Source organism: Cebus imitator, unplaced genomic scaffold (genome assembly GCF_001604975.1).
Source record: "Cebus imitator isolate Cc_AM_T3 unplaced genomic scaffold, Cebus_imitator-1.0 Scaffold380, whole genome shotgun sequence".
In the NCBI taxonomy this organism is placed as follows: Eukaryota; Metazoa; Chordata; class Mammalia; order Primates; family Cebidae; genus Cebus; species Cebus imitator.
In genome coordinates this window covers 590581-605889 of record NW_016107695.1, presented here as the reverse complement: position 1 = coordinate 605889, position 15309 = coordinate 590581, and the positions used below count along the sequence as shown (strand labels likewise).

The following is a 15309-nucleotide window of genomic DNA, read 5'->3' as shown; positions in this document are numbered from 1 at the left end:
CTCAGATTCCCGGATATGAGAGCACAGGTGCCTGACCCTCAGATTACCGGATATGAGATCACAGGAACCTGACCCTCAGATTCCAGGATATGAGAGCACAGGAACTTGACCCTCAGATTCCTGGATTTGAGACCACAGGTGCCTGACCCTCAGATTCTAGGATTTGAGATCACAGGAACCTGACCCTCAGATTCCTGGGTTCACGTCTGGATCTTCTCTTTCCTTGATACAGGACCTTAGGCAAAATACCTAAAGTTTTGGATATTCAGTTCTTCCTATTTATAATTTTTAAAATTTTTTAAATTATATGTTTGATCGTTATGTTCTAGGCTCACTGCCTATCTCCAGAAGACAGTAAAATAGGTTTAATCTGTAGGAGGATCAGCAAATGTGTTTAATGCTAATTAGCAACTGCGTTTAGTTGTAACCTCAGGCATGCTGTCTATAATAAAGTAAGATTATTAGAATGAGCCTGGAGTTGAAATTAATCAAAACAAAAGTGGTGTCTCCGGGATGGGCCAGTGCCACTGAAACACCCCATGGCACAGTGTTACCGAGGACACGTGTGGCCCGGGCTGGCCATGCTCACCTGCCCTGCTGTGTTCCCCGTGTGCCACAGTGCGTTCCTCAGGTGCTCGCCGGTCCCCGTGGTGGAATTCACCACCTTGAGGGACACACCGGAGTAGCCGTAGGCCCGTGTGGGCTGGTCCTCCCAGTAGGTCTGTGTGACCTGTTTCCACATCACCACGTAGAAGCGGCTGCTCGACTGGTAGCCAAAGACGAAGCCAGCATAGTCGTCGTCCCGGTCAGTGTTTACGTAGAAGGTGCCACTGAAGTCCACGGACCCGAACTCGTCAAAGCCTGGGTGCAACACCATAATGTTTCATTAGAAACACCTTTCAGGTGACCAGGCACAGTGGCTCATGCCTGTAACCCCAGCACTTTGGGAGGCAGAGGTGGGTGGATCACCTGAGGTCAAGAGTTTGAGACCAGGCTGACCAACATGGAGAAACCTCGTCTCTACTAAAAATACAAACATTAGCCGGGCATGGTGGTGGGTGTCTGTAATCCCAGCTAGCCAGGAGGCTGAGTCGGGAGAATCACTTGAATCCAGGAGCGGAGGTTGCAGTGAGCCAAGATTGTGCCACTGTACTCCAGCCTGGGGGGCAGTGAGACTCCTTCTCAAAAAAAAAAAAAGGAAACACATTTCAGGCAATCTCCAGCTTGACCATCTGACAGTGGATGCCCAGTGGGCAGGGTGGGCTCTCCTCTTCACCCCACTGGACTCTTTTTACCAGGAGATTAGTGTAATTGAAGAGACTTTTTTTAGATTCAACTTAAAGAGTTCTGAGAGAGTTATGAGGTCCCATTTCATAGACCAAGTCTGTAAGATAAAATGGTTTACTGAAATTTCAGAGACTTCAGAGAGGCAGGTGCATGCGCCTGTCAAGATTATTTAGACAGTTTCACAGACCAAGGATGGGGGCTTCAGAAAGACCACACCGCATCATCCCACCTGCAGGATCTGAAAGCGCAGTCTGCCTCCTCTGCGGGCGCCTCCCCACGGCAATGCCGGGGTCCGAGTTGGCTGTCTGAACCAGCTCCTTGCCTTGATGGCGAATGACCCAGTTGGGATCAATCTGGGTGGTCCCTTTGGGATCCAGGGGCACCATCTGGAAGTTCCTGAAGTCCGTCTCACTGATGGCGTTGTTTTCAGGGCACACATCGTCAATATCTGGGACGTTGTCATTGTCAAAATCATCTTTACAAATATCACCCCGGCCATCACCTATTCACAAAGAACAAACAAAAAGAAAAAAAAAAAAAGAAGCAAAGTCGGTGGTTTGCCATTTGCTTTTCTGTGTCTGAGAAACGTGAGTGCATCGTCCTCTGAGCATCTGAGCCTGAGTGCTCTGCAGTGCTTTGTGGATTCGTGCTCTGCAGTCTCCAGAACGTTTGACTTCGCTGCCGCGAAGAGCCTCAAAGCTTTTCACGTTTTCCTGGTAAATATGCAGCAAAGGCTAGCACAGCAAATTCACAGACAGCCATTTCTCACCATGTTCCAAACCCAGTGCTGAGGGGATAAACCGGAATGGCTGTCAAGCAAGGTCAACCTGCATTCTCAGCTGTGTTTGTGAATAGTTTTCTGAATGTTTGTTATGACTTTCCTTAATCATCTTTGCCTCTTACAGTCTATTTGGCTTTAAAGCGGGACTCACACTAAAATGGCCTCTCCTGGGAAGACACAGACGTCGCTGTCTAGGGGTCCTTGTGGTCAGGTTTTCAGTGGGGTTGTGGCATGGTGGGGAGTGGGGGTGAGGTGGGCCTGGTGCAGATGGGGGGACCACGAATTTGCCACACGTGTCCAGTCTATCAGTCTACGGCTACGATGATAACCTGACAGGCAGATTGCAATGTACTGAATTAGCTATCACATGGCCTATTGTTTTAGAAGGAGACAAGGCAACTGGATTGAATATCTCATCATATTCTTCCACTAGTTTTCTGCTCAAGGGCATACTCCACCTGTTGTGTGGCAGGCACGAAGCTGGTATCAGGGCATTCTGAAATGGTAAAATGCTGTTCTCCCTGTCGGCTTCTACCCGTCCCAGCCACCCTCGGGGGAATGCTGCCTGGGAAACAAGTTCCCGCCCGCCCGAGCGTGGAGTCCAGCTGAGGCTTCCTGTGCTGGCTCCATCCCTTCATGCCGCTCAGGGAGGGCCCAGGAGCTGCCCTTCTGATCCCAGCATCTCCCACATGCTTCTGAGTCATGCTGGCTCAGACACCCCTCGTGTCCTTATCTCCGTCTGTCCAGGATGTGCTTTACAAAGGCAGCCTGCATCAGCCTGGCCCCATCCGAGGGCCACTTTCTCACAGCCTCCCCGGAAGCCCTGGAGCACAGCTGTGCCCTTGTTTATTACTCAGGGATGCTGGCTTAGAGGACTGCAGCCCATCCAGCGCCTTCCTCGGCGCCGGTGGCTACCGGCCACCTATCCATGCTCCCCACTGAGCAAAGCAGCTCTTCTGCTTCACACTCCTGCCACTGTTGTTTGCTTTGCCCTTAAAAACGTCCTCCATGTCCCCTGCCTGGCCCCATACACCAAACCCCTGACTCAGCCTACGTTTGTAACAGCATTCCTTCTAGGAGATCACATCCTGGAAGTAACACGGAGGCAGGGATTTCTCCTCCGCCGTCTGACGCGCACATGCGCTTGAGGCAGCACAACTGCTGAAGGGCAGGCACACAGCTGAGAACGTGCAGAGCCGTCAGGGCAGAGGAACTCATACTGCATGGCCCCACGGGCAGCTTAATTTGCCCAAAGCGACCGCATTTTTCCAGCAGGAGACTTGAGACCATCTCCACACACACATATCTTGCCCTGGCCGGCTGCTCGGAAGCCGTTTTCCTCCACGCCCAGAGTGGAGGCAGCACCCACCGTCCAGGTCCTCCTGGTCCGGGTTGGGCACCAGCCGGCAGTTGTCCCTGTCGTCGGGGATGCCATCGTTGTCATCATCGGGGTCACAGGCATCGCCCTGGCCGTCGCTGTCGTGGTCGGCCTGGTTGGCGTTGGAGATGTAGGGGCAGTTGTCCTGGTTGTTCTGGTGGCCGTCCTCATCTATGTCCTCATTGTTGTCACACTGGTCCCCGACGAGGTCATTGTCCATGTCGGTCTGGGGGAGAGGGCGTGAGGGAGACAGCAGAGGAGCGCCGATTGGAGGAGGCGGAGAGGAGCCGGCAGGACGTGAGCCCGAGAGCCGTCTCCTCGTCCTGCGGCAGCGCTGGCCCGAGGTCACACCGACCCCGACATCAGGACCGGCACTGGGCCCAGGACCCTTGGTCCAGGAACCTCTCCACCCTCGGCCACCTCTCCACAGGGATTCACTTTACTAAAGGAAGATGCCTGAGCTTCTCCACTGGAAAAGCATGAAGTACTGGGTAATTAAGTCTCTTTCCTACACCATTTGCTATAATATATCCTATGTTGGCATCAGGAAAATGAGGAGAGAATTCTGTCAGGCACAGCCTCGCTCCAGCTGATGAGATGAAGGCGTCTATTCATGTGGCCTGTGGCCACTGAGATCAATTGATTTCAACTGAAATCACTGAAAATGCCATGGTGTCCTGCCTTGGCGGAGCGCACGCAAAAGGGCCAAGGCCCCATGCAGGGGGCTGATGAGGACGCCCCACCCCACTGCCTGCAGCTGCCCTCACCTGGTGGGGGTTGTGTACCATGGGCAGTTGTCACAGTGATCCCCACACTGTCATTGTGCATGTCCCTCTGATGAGGACCCCCATCCCCACCCCCCTGCCCGCTGCTGCCCTCACCTGGTGGGGGTTGTGTACCATGGGCAGTTGTCACAGTGATCCCCACACTGTCGCTCTGCATGTCCCTCTGATGAGGACCCCCATCCCCACCCCCCTGCCCGCGGCTGCCCTCACCTGGTCGGGGTTGTGCACCAGGGGGCAGTTGTCACAGTGATCCCCCACACCGTCACCGTCTGTGTCCCTCTGGTCAGTGTTGTAGACGTAGGGACAATTGTCTCGTTCATTGAAGACATCTGTTGGTGTTGAAAAGGAAAAAAAAAAAAACAGAAGGAAGAACAGGTGAGCTTAGAAAAAGCACACGACTTTTCCTATCACATTAAATTGCTTACAGTCACACTTTTATTTAATGATAATAAAAAGCCTAAGAATATAGCAAAATATAAAGACTACTAGATTCTGGAAGAACATATGACGAGTCTGCACTTGAGCCTGGCCCGAGCTCCTGCTGCTCCAGGCGCCCGAGAGAAGGAACAGGCATGTGGTGACGGTGGCACTGGGCTGCAGGGCTCGTCCGGGTAAAGCATCCACTGGGAGCAGTGGCAGAGGCAACCACGATATACCCACGTTATTCTAACTGAGCCCTGCGGGAGGAGTTTCCAATACACAGTTAGAAATAAGGGCGCAGAGGCGGCTATCCCAGGACCAGGACACAGGACAGACCCATGGCTCCTGGAAGCTCCGTTTGATGAACACACGTTGTGGCTTCTTGGAACTTTTGGATGAAGAGTGAACATAAGAGAAGACACTGTGAAGAAGCACAAGGCCCAGGACTGCAAGGCTGGGGGCGGAGAGAGGAGGGCGCCAAGTTCACAGCTTTCCACAGAGCGGGCCTGTGGCCGGGGACCCCTGACCCAAGGGAAAAGGCAAGGCAGAATAAGCATGGGCCTCTATGGGAATAACTGAATGAGTCATTTCATCTTACAGTAGTGTAAAGATGAAAGGAGCTTATCTAAATTCAGAAGAAAACATGAAGCTTGCAAATGCCTCCAATGGTGACCCTTTAAATGCATGCATCGGGCTGGGTGGCTCACACCTATAATACCATCACTTTAGAGGCCAAGGCAGGTGGATCAAGACCAGCCTGATCAACATGGTGAAACCACATCTCTACTAAAAATACAAAAGTAGCTGGGTGTGGTGGCGCGCACTTGTAATCCCAGCTATGGAGGCCGAGGCAGGAGAACCACTTGAACCTGGGAAGTGGAGGTGACACCATTGCACTCCAGCCTGGGCAACAGAGCAACACTCCATCGCAAAAAAAAAAAAAGGAGCCCGTGTGGAAGGGGCAGATGCACTCACCATCCCCGTCGATGTCCACGGAGCAGGCGTCGCCCTCCCCGTTGCTGTCAGTATCAATCTGGGCGGGGTTGTGCACATATGGGCAGTTGTCACAACGGTCCCCAACCTCATCCTTGTCGTAGTCAGCCTGGCGGGGGTTGAAGAGCAGCTGGCAGTTGTCCTGGGAAACCAAGAAAGGAAAGACTTTAGCAAGGATCATAGGAATGTGTGTCGGGCCCTTTAGCGCTTACAAGTTATGTACTCAGAGTTCATCAAAATCAATATGGAAATCAAAGAAGACAGTTAGGGCTGGGCCCGGTGGCTCACACCTGTAATCCCAGCACTTTGGGATGGGCAGATCACCTGAGATCAGGAGTTTGAGACCAGCCTGGCCAACATGGTGAAACCCTGTCTCTACTAAAACTACAAAAATTAGCCGGGCGTGGTGGTGCTTGCCTGTAATCCCAGTTACTCAGGAGACTGAGGCAGGAGAGTCACTTGAACCCAGAAGGTGGAGATTGCAGTGAGCCAAGATCGTGCCACTGCACTCCAGCCTGGGGGACAAGACTGAAACTCCGTCTAAAGAAAAAAAATGCCAGTTAGCCCTCGCCAAATACTTTTTCAATATCAAATCATTTTATCATTATTTATGCATCTGTCTTTTGCTGAAAATTTGGAGACTGCTAAGGCAAAAATGGTATACCAGACACTTCATGGTGAGGAGAGATATGTAAATATCAGACACATGGATGGATTAGTGAGTCAGTACCTCCATCAAAGTCAGATGTAAGAAGGCAGTAAGTAAAATTCATCCATTCGTGCTACAGCTGTTTTGTGTACAAACATGTGAAACCATTTGTGTTTGTGGCAGTTTTCTCAGAACAATGGTAATGTTTTAAATGTTGCCATAAAGGTAAGTCTATCACCCATGGTGGTGCCAGCCTTGCCCATCACTGGCTCCTCGGCAGAAGGAGGGGAGGTCTTCTATTTTTGTGCAGTGAAAGTAGATAAAATTATTCAAAACATTCCTGGCAGCACACTCTAGCTAGCCCCACGCCCTGAGGAAATCTGCTTTTGAAACGACTGACTTTATGGTGGCCGTCGGGAGCTGCTTACGCACAAACGCTTGCAAGACAGTTGCCCAGACCCTTGGGTAGAAAGCGGCCTCTGCAGACCGCGCTGCTCACGGACCCCGCTGCTCCTGGAACCCGGGCAGGTGCGCGGCACGAGCCGCTCCTACCTTCTCGTCGGTCACACCGTCATTGTCATCGTCGTCGTCACAGGCATCGCCAATCCCGTCCTTGTCGAAGTCTTCTTGCCCAGAATTAGGCAGATGGGGGCAGTTATCCTGCAATTGGGGAAGGAAGAATGCTTGGAAAAATCTTTTGGAAAGCGTCTCTTTCAGGAACGCAGGTGACATGAGGTAAGCACGGCGCTGAGGAGGAAGCATGCCCCGTCTGCCCCGGGTCGGATTGCACGCTCCCGGGAGAGCAAGGAGGAGGCCAGGAGGCCAGAGGCGAGGCATTTCTTCTCAACTCCTGCCCTGGAAATTATGTCACCACCACTCGTGAGGGAGACAGAAGCAACTTGTGTTCGGAGCCCAGAATCCCAGTGAGGTTTTGCCAGATAGCTGCAGACACAAGAGTATGACAAGGTTTTGCTCCGAGAGAACGTGGGAGAGAAAAGAGGCTTTGGTGATCCTTTCCTTCCCACAGACTTCCACTCATAAATCAAAAGCCAAAGCTTATAAACGTCTCACCCTCGACCCCTACAACATCTCCGAGAAAAGAGTCTTTTGAAAGTGTATGTGGTACGTTCAGAAACCAGGGCTGAGGCCTTGAAATTCTCTGCTAACTTAGGCCTTCACAGTGAGTTTGTAATGCGTAACTGGGAAAAAAAACTCATTTCGTTTCAGTCCAGTTACACCACAATTTAAAGCTGAGCTGTGCGGACGAAACAGCTGGAGGGAACTGAAGATCCAGGGAAAGGGAGAGCGTCCGTTTCAGCTTCATGAACACGCGTACAAGAGCTGCAAGGGGCGTCTCCTCCCCGTGGCTCAAAGCGCATCACTCGTTCAGTCAGAAGGCAGCTCCTGGGGTCCCATCCTGGAGGCCAGGGGCCTTTTGTCATGTCTCACTTTTAAAACCTTTTGTTCTCATAAATTATATATTTACATATGTAACTTTGTAAATTATGTACCATTTTTGAAGTCATTAAATTTTCATCTAAAATTCCACCATAATGAAAAGAATAATCAGGATGTCTCTAGCAGCATGGAGTCAGCTGCAGGTGACCTTCTGAAGTGAGGAGCTGTGGGAAGGGTAGGCTGGGTGGCCACGGGGTGTAACACAGGTGGGGGTCAGTGCCCCATTGATTTTAAAGCGTATTCATATTTTGTTTCAGTCAGTATTTGCCATCTTTAATCAAGAGGGACTGAAAGAAAAATTAACACAAAATTCACGAGAATCACTAAATATTAAATACAGGAATCTCTTTACACTTTCAAATGACATTTTGTGTCGGTTTGTGGCATTTACATGTCTGACTTTCTTCAGGCATAAAACTACACGGAAACATCTTGGAACACCCTGTGCAGTGGACTGAGTGGCAGTCCCCACAGGGGATGTCCACGGCCTGCTGTCTGGAGCCCAGGAATGTCACCTGATAAGGCCGAAGTGAATTTCATCTATATGGTAACAAGTGCAATCAGGTCAAGGACCTTGAAAGGAGCCTCATCCTGGATTATCTGGGTGGGGCCTAAACACAACCACAGATGTTCTTATCAAAGACAGGCAGGAGAAGTTTCCAGACAGAAAGGCACTGGAGAAAGCGGGATGAATGCGGAGCAGCGGTCCAGGTGACGCAGCCACCAGCCCCAGAAGCCCAGCGACTGCCACTCTGGGGAACGCCCCGATAGCACCTGGCCATTGTGTTTCTGGCCTCCAGAGCTGGGAAATAACACATTCCTCTTGTTCTAAGCCTCCTGGCCATGGTACTCATGAAAGCCATCCAGCCTGTGATGGGCTGTGACAGAGCTCTTCCTTCCCACCAGCTGAGCTGCTCCTTTACTGCAGCATGCTTGGCTTTGGGGAGAAAACCATGTCCTAAGTCTTTCCAAGCCAGTCCCCACCTGCCTGAGACACCACGGCCTCTGCACAGCCTGGAGCTGAGCGTGGAGCTGGCTGCCTCTCCCGCTGCTCACGGCGTCAGGTGTTGTGACACACGCAGTTGTGAATACGGGCCGAGATGCCTGCCATTCCCAGGCATCCAGCATTGGGCAGCACCAAGATGTGGCTGCATCCAGTAAGGACCCCCAGAAAGGGGACCAACAGGGATGCCTTCAACCTGGTGGTCGTGACCTTTAGACAGGAGGCCTGAGAAATGCTCCCTTCAAATTCACCATGCTTCCGAATTCGCTGTGCTCCCCCCCGGACGCAGCATCCCTGGCACCTGGAGGAGGACTGACCCCTTGGCCCCGGGTGCCTGCGACCCTGTGCCCTCACCTTGATGCAGTGGTAAGTGGCATTGGTGGCGCAGACCAGGTTGAGGTTGGGCCAGCCGTCAAGGTCCGAGTCCTCCCCACAGATGAGCCCATCGCCCGCGTAGCCCGTCCGGCACTCGCACTTGTACATGGGGTCGCTGAAGTGGCCCAGGTAGATGCACTCTGCATGCTTGTGGCAGTTGTGTGTCTTGTCCTTGCACGGGTTTTCGGGCTCACACACCTGCGGGAGAAGGGCTGTGTGGTTAGCAACAGGCAGGACGGTGGCTCCGGAGGCGTCAGGGGGGCGTCGGGCACGAGGGCCCCAGGAGGCCCCATCCCAAGCAGATGAGAGTCCTGAACCGGGAGGGGCTTTCTGGACGTGCACTTGAGGTGCCGGTCGTTCCCAAGGCTCTGAGAGCAACTCGGCCATCGTCTCTGAGCCTCCACTGCGGCTCACCAAGGATGCCGCTGACAGCTGAGAGGCGGTGGGCTGACACTCACAGGCGCCTGGGTGAGCGCTCAGCCCTGCAACCTTGCGAGAGAAGCCGCTGAGCCTGCAGGTGCTCTGCTTCCCGGCCAGCCCCTCCCACATGCCTCCCGGCCACGTCACCCCTTCCTCTTCTTTCTCCTGCTTCTTTTCTGGACTCATCTGGTTTTTCCAAAGACTTTCACAACACAAAAGGAAGGCGGGCTTTGCGTACTTGCTTTTCCGTCTTGGCAGCCTCCAGGCCGACCCCAGTGGGCTGGGTCCCTCTGTAGCGGGGCGGACATGGCAGGCAGTGGAAGCCGGGCTGAGTGTTGACACAGCGGGGCACCTTACTGGTGGAGAAGCAGACGTCGGGCACCAGGGCACACTGTGGGACAAGCGGATGTGAGAGGCCACTCCCAACCTCCATGGCACCCACAGCCCGGGGCGGGGTCACCCACCTCATCCAGGTCCTCACAGTGGGTGCCATTGCCCAAGAAGCCCATGGGGCAGGAGCCGCAGGACCAGGACCCATCCGGGAAGCTGCTGCACTGGGCTCCCGGGAAGCAGGGGTTGGATAAACACCCATCTGGGTGGAAGAAGGCGAAGCAGAGTTAACCACACAGCCTGCTCAGCACAAAAGGAAGCCAGCCCTGTGTGCCACCAAACACTCTGGGATGTCCTTGTCATAAAACTGTGTAGTCAGGAGTGCTCCGGTGTGATACTGCACCATCATCAAGAGGCGTCATCTCCAAGAATACATTGCTCAGGAGGACGAAGTGCAAAGAGTGACAGGAGCACATGTACATTATGACTACACATCACGTGCCACACAACAAAACTACACCTTCCACAACACACAACTCCACACCACATGCCACACTGCACAACTACCTTCCACAACACACACCTACATACCACGTGCCACGCCGCACAAACTACCACCTTCCACAACATACAACTCCATGCCACGTGCCACACTGCATGACTACCACCTTCCACAACACATAACTCCACACCACGTGCCACACTGCACGACTATCACCTTCCACAACTCCACGCCACGTGCCACACTGCACAACTACCACCTTCCACAACACACAACTCCAGGCCACGTGCCACACCGCATGACTACCACTTTCCACAACTCCACACCACATGCCACACTGCACAACTACCACCTTCCACAACACACAACTACATGCCACGTGCCACACTGCACAGCTACCACCTTCCACAACACACAACTACATGCCACGTGCCACGCTGCACAACTACCACCTTTCACGACACACACCTACACGCCACGTGCCACACCACACAACTACCACCTTCCACAACACAAATACACGCCACGTGCCATGCTGCACAACTATCACCTTCCACACACAACTTCATGCCACATGCCACACCTTACAGCATGTGCCACATTCCAGACCACACAGCTACACACATGCCACACCACACAACTACCACCTTCCACAACACACAACTCCACGCCACATGCCATGCCGCACAACTACCACCTTCCACAACACAAAACTCCACGCCGTGTGCCATGCCACACAATGACCTTCCACAACACACACCTACACACCATGTGCCACACTGCACAACTACCACCTTCCACAACACACAACTACATGCCACGTGCCACACTGCACAACTACTGCCTTCTAAAACACACAACTACATGCCGTGTGCAACACCGCACAACTACCTACACAACTACCTACACGCCACATGCCACACCACACAACTACAACCTTCCAGAACACAGAACTACACGCCACGTGCCACACTACACAACTACCTATGTGTTATGTTCCAGACCACAAAACTATCCATGCACCACCTTCCACAACACACAACTACACCTTCCACTCTGCACAACTACCTACATGCCACATTGCACAACTACCTACGCACCACAATCCAGACTATACAACTACTCACTCCCACCTCCCACAACAGACAACTACACACCAGGTGCCACAGCACACAACTACCTATGTGCCATGTTCCAGATAACACAACTACTCACATGCCACCTTCCACACCACACATCTACCTATGTGCCATGTTCCAGATCATGTAATTACCTACACACCACCTTCTACAATACACAACTGCCTATGTACCATGTTCCACAACACACAATTACACCCCAGGTTCCACACCACACTACCTATGCATCACATTCCAGCCCACACAACTACCCATACACCACCTTCCACAAAACACAACTACACGCCAGGTGCCACACTGTGCAACTACCTACTTGCCATGTTCCAGACCACACAACTACCTGTGTTCCACCTTCCACAACACAAAACTAGCATGTGTCCCCTTGCAGACCACACAACTGCCCACACACCATGTTCAAGACCAAAACACATAACTACACTCCAGCTGACACACCGCACAACTACCTATGCACCACATTCCAGACCACACAACATGTGCCACATTCCAGACCTCACAGCTGCCCATGCATCATATTCCACACCACACAATTGCCCACCTGCCACCTTCCACACCACACAACTACCTACACACCATGTTTCACAACACACTACCCACATGCCAGGTTTCACAGTACACATACCCACATGCCATGTTCCCACCACACCATGTTCCAGACCACATATCTGCCCACGTGCCATGTTTCACACTGCACAGCTTCCCACATGCCATGCTCCAGTCCTCACAACTATTTACATGCCGTTGACACCACACAACTACCCACGTGCCACTTTCCACACTAAAAACCACTTATGTGCCACGCCAGACCATACAACTACCCATGTGCCACATTTCAGATTGCACAGATAACCACATGCCACATTCCACACCACACAACTACCCACACACCACATTCCACACCACACAACTTCCCACACTCCACATTCCACAGCACACAACTAGCCACATTCCACAGGCCACACCACAAGGCATCTTTTTTGTTTTTACATGAGAAATACAGCAGGACTGAAACAGATGCGAAAAGCAGTTATCTTTGCATGTGAAACTAAAATGGATTTTTCTTGTCTGTGTTTTTCATGTGGTTTCCCAGCACCTGTGCACTTTTCATGAGAATGAAGCCCGAGGTTCAGCACATGCTGCGCCCCTCACTCACCCACGGGGCAGCTCCTCTTGTTGCACATCTGGCGTTCCTGCACATCCCCCACGCAGGCCTTCCCTCCGTGCTGAGGCTCCGGGCTATTGCAGACCCGCGTGCGCTCCCGGATCCCTCCAGCACAGGTGACGGTGCAGGCTGACCACGGGGACCAGGGGCTCCAGCGGCCGTCGACTGTGGGGAGAGCCAAGCAGGGGTAGCTCAGAGCAAGGCCTGGGGCAGAGAACGCCAGCTGGCTGAGCGAAGGAAGAGCAGGTGGGGCCTGGTGTTCCCTGCGCAGCCCCACAGACTGGTTTCTCCCCAGGATGGCTGACTAAGGTTCAGAGAGTCATCGCACCACTAAGCCTGTTACAGTTTTGGTGGATTTGGGGACTGCTGCAGATGACAGCACTTCCAGCAGCTTTGCTGTGATCTCTTGGTCTCTAGAAGAAAAATCATAAAACATCTTCTTTTTAATAAAACAATTTTTTTAATACAAAGGTCTCACTATGTTGTCCAGGCTGGTCTCAAACTCCTGGCCTCAATCAATCTTCCTGCCTCAGCCTCCCACAGCCTTGGGATCACAGGCACGGTGAGGCACTATGCCCAGCCCCCATCACCTTTTATCCTGAGAAGCTCAGAACTCCTCACCAAGGTGTCCCTCAGTCATGGAGGGTGGCCTCCACTCAGAAGCCTGCTGTGACACCGAACGTCACCACAAGCAGTTTCCAAGAGGCGTGGGCAGAGCTCAAAGCAACCGCTGCACACGCTCTTCCTCCTGGCACGTTCATGCATGTCCTGAGCCAGGTCTCCCTGGGGAAGCCCTGACGCCTTGGGCCAAGTGCTCTGTAACTCCGACCCTGGGGTGCCCAGACTCAGGGAAAGGTCACTCCAGGGACACGGTTCTGTGCATCCGCGGTGTCCCCTGTCCACAGTCACTCCCCGTCCCCACTCACTCGCGTCCACTCACCCCATCCACACTCACTCCCCAACCACACACACTCACACCCACACTCACGCTCACACTCACTCCCCATCCACTCACCCCACCCACACTCATCCCATCCAAACTCCTTCCTACCCACACTCACTCCCACCCACAATCCCTCCCACCCACAAACACTCACACCCACACTCACCCCATCCACACTCACTCCTACCCACAATCACTCACACCCACACTCACTCCCATCCACACTCACTCACTGACACCCACTCACTCTCACTCACATTCACTCCTATCCACACTCCGACCCACACTCATTCCCACCCACAATCACTCCCATCCCCACTCACCCCCACCCACACTCCCACCCAGACTTCCACTCACTCCCCATCCAAACTCACTCACACCAACACTTACTCCCATCCAGACTCACTCCTATCCACATTCACTTGCACCCACTCACTCCCACTCCAACTCACTCCCACTCCTATTTACTCCCACACCCACTCACTCCCGTCCACACTCACTCCCACCCACTTCCGTACACACTCCCACCCACACTCCCATCCAGACTCACTACCGTCCACACACTTGCACCCACTCACTCCCATTCACACTCCCTCCCACCCACACTCACTCCCACTCCCACTCACTCCCACTCACCCTCGCACCCATACTCCCATCCACACTCACTCCTGCACTCACTCCAGTACACACTCCCATTCACACACACCCCCTCTCACTCCCATCCACACTCATTCCCACCCACACTCACTCCCATCCACTCACTCCCAACCACACTCGCTCCCACCTACACTCACTCTCACCCAAACTCACTCCCACATACACTCACTCTCACCCACACTCACTCCCATCCACACTCACTCCCACTCACACTCAGTCCTGTCCACACACACACTCCAACTCACACTCCCATCCACACTCACTCCAACCCACACTCACTCCCATCCACTCACTCCCAACCACACTCGCTCCCACCCACACTCACTCCCATCCACACTCACTCTCACCCACACTCAGTCCTGTCCACACACACACTCCAACTCACACTCCCATCCACACTCACTCCAACCCACACTCACTCCCATCCACACTCACTCCAGCCCAACTCACTCCCATCCACACTCACTCCCACCCACACTCTCATCCACACTCCCACCCACTCACTCCTTTCCACACTCACTCCCATTCATACATTCACACTCATAGTCCCATCCACACTCACTCCCATCCACACTGACTCCCATCCACACTCCCACCCACACTCAGTCCCACCCAAACTCCCATCCACACTCACTCACATCCACACACACCCCACACACACACACTCCCACCCAAACTCACCACACCCACACTCACTCCCACCCACACTCACTTCCCCCACACTCATTCCACCCACACTCACTCCCATCCACACTCACTCCCACCCATTCATTCCACCCACACTCACCCCACTCACACCCCATCCACACTCCACCCACACTCACCCCACCCACACTCACCCCACCCACACTCACTCCCCCCACACTCACTCCCAACCACACTCACTACCCCCCACACTCCCCCCACATTCATTCCACCCACACTCACTCCACCCACACTCACTCCCATCCACACTCACTCCCCCCACACTCACCCTAGTCTACTCACACTCCCACCCACACTCACCCCA

The 15309-nt window shown here is 53.3% G+C and overlaps 1 protein-coding gene across 1 annotated transcript in view; it reads right to left on the bottom strand.

Annotated features, from left to right (window-relative positions):
- THBS2 (thrombospondin 2) overlaps positions 1-15309 on the bottom strand; it is a 35762-nt gene that overhangs the window by 6224 nt on the left and 14229 nt on the right. The window contains exons 10-19 of the mRNA XM_037731067.1: positions 12692-12865; positions 10014-10141; positions 9788-9940; positions 9109-9327; positions 6846-6953; positions 5627-5786; positions 4442-4560; positions 3438-3672; positions 1564-1789; positions 590-863 (exon numbers count right to left, since the gene is read on the bottom strand). Coding sequence (XP_037586995.1) covers positions 590-863; positions 1564-1789; positions 3438-3672; positions 4442-4560; positions 5627-5786; positions 6846-6953; positions 9109-9327; positions 9788-9940; positions 10014-10141; positions 12692-12865 — 1796 coding nt within the window. The remainder of the gene's footprint in view (positions 1-589; positions 864-1563; positions 1790-3437; positions 3673-4441; positions 4561-5626; positions 5787-6845; positions 6954-9108; positions 9328-9787; positions 9941-10013; positions 10142-12691; positions 12866-15309) is intronic.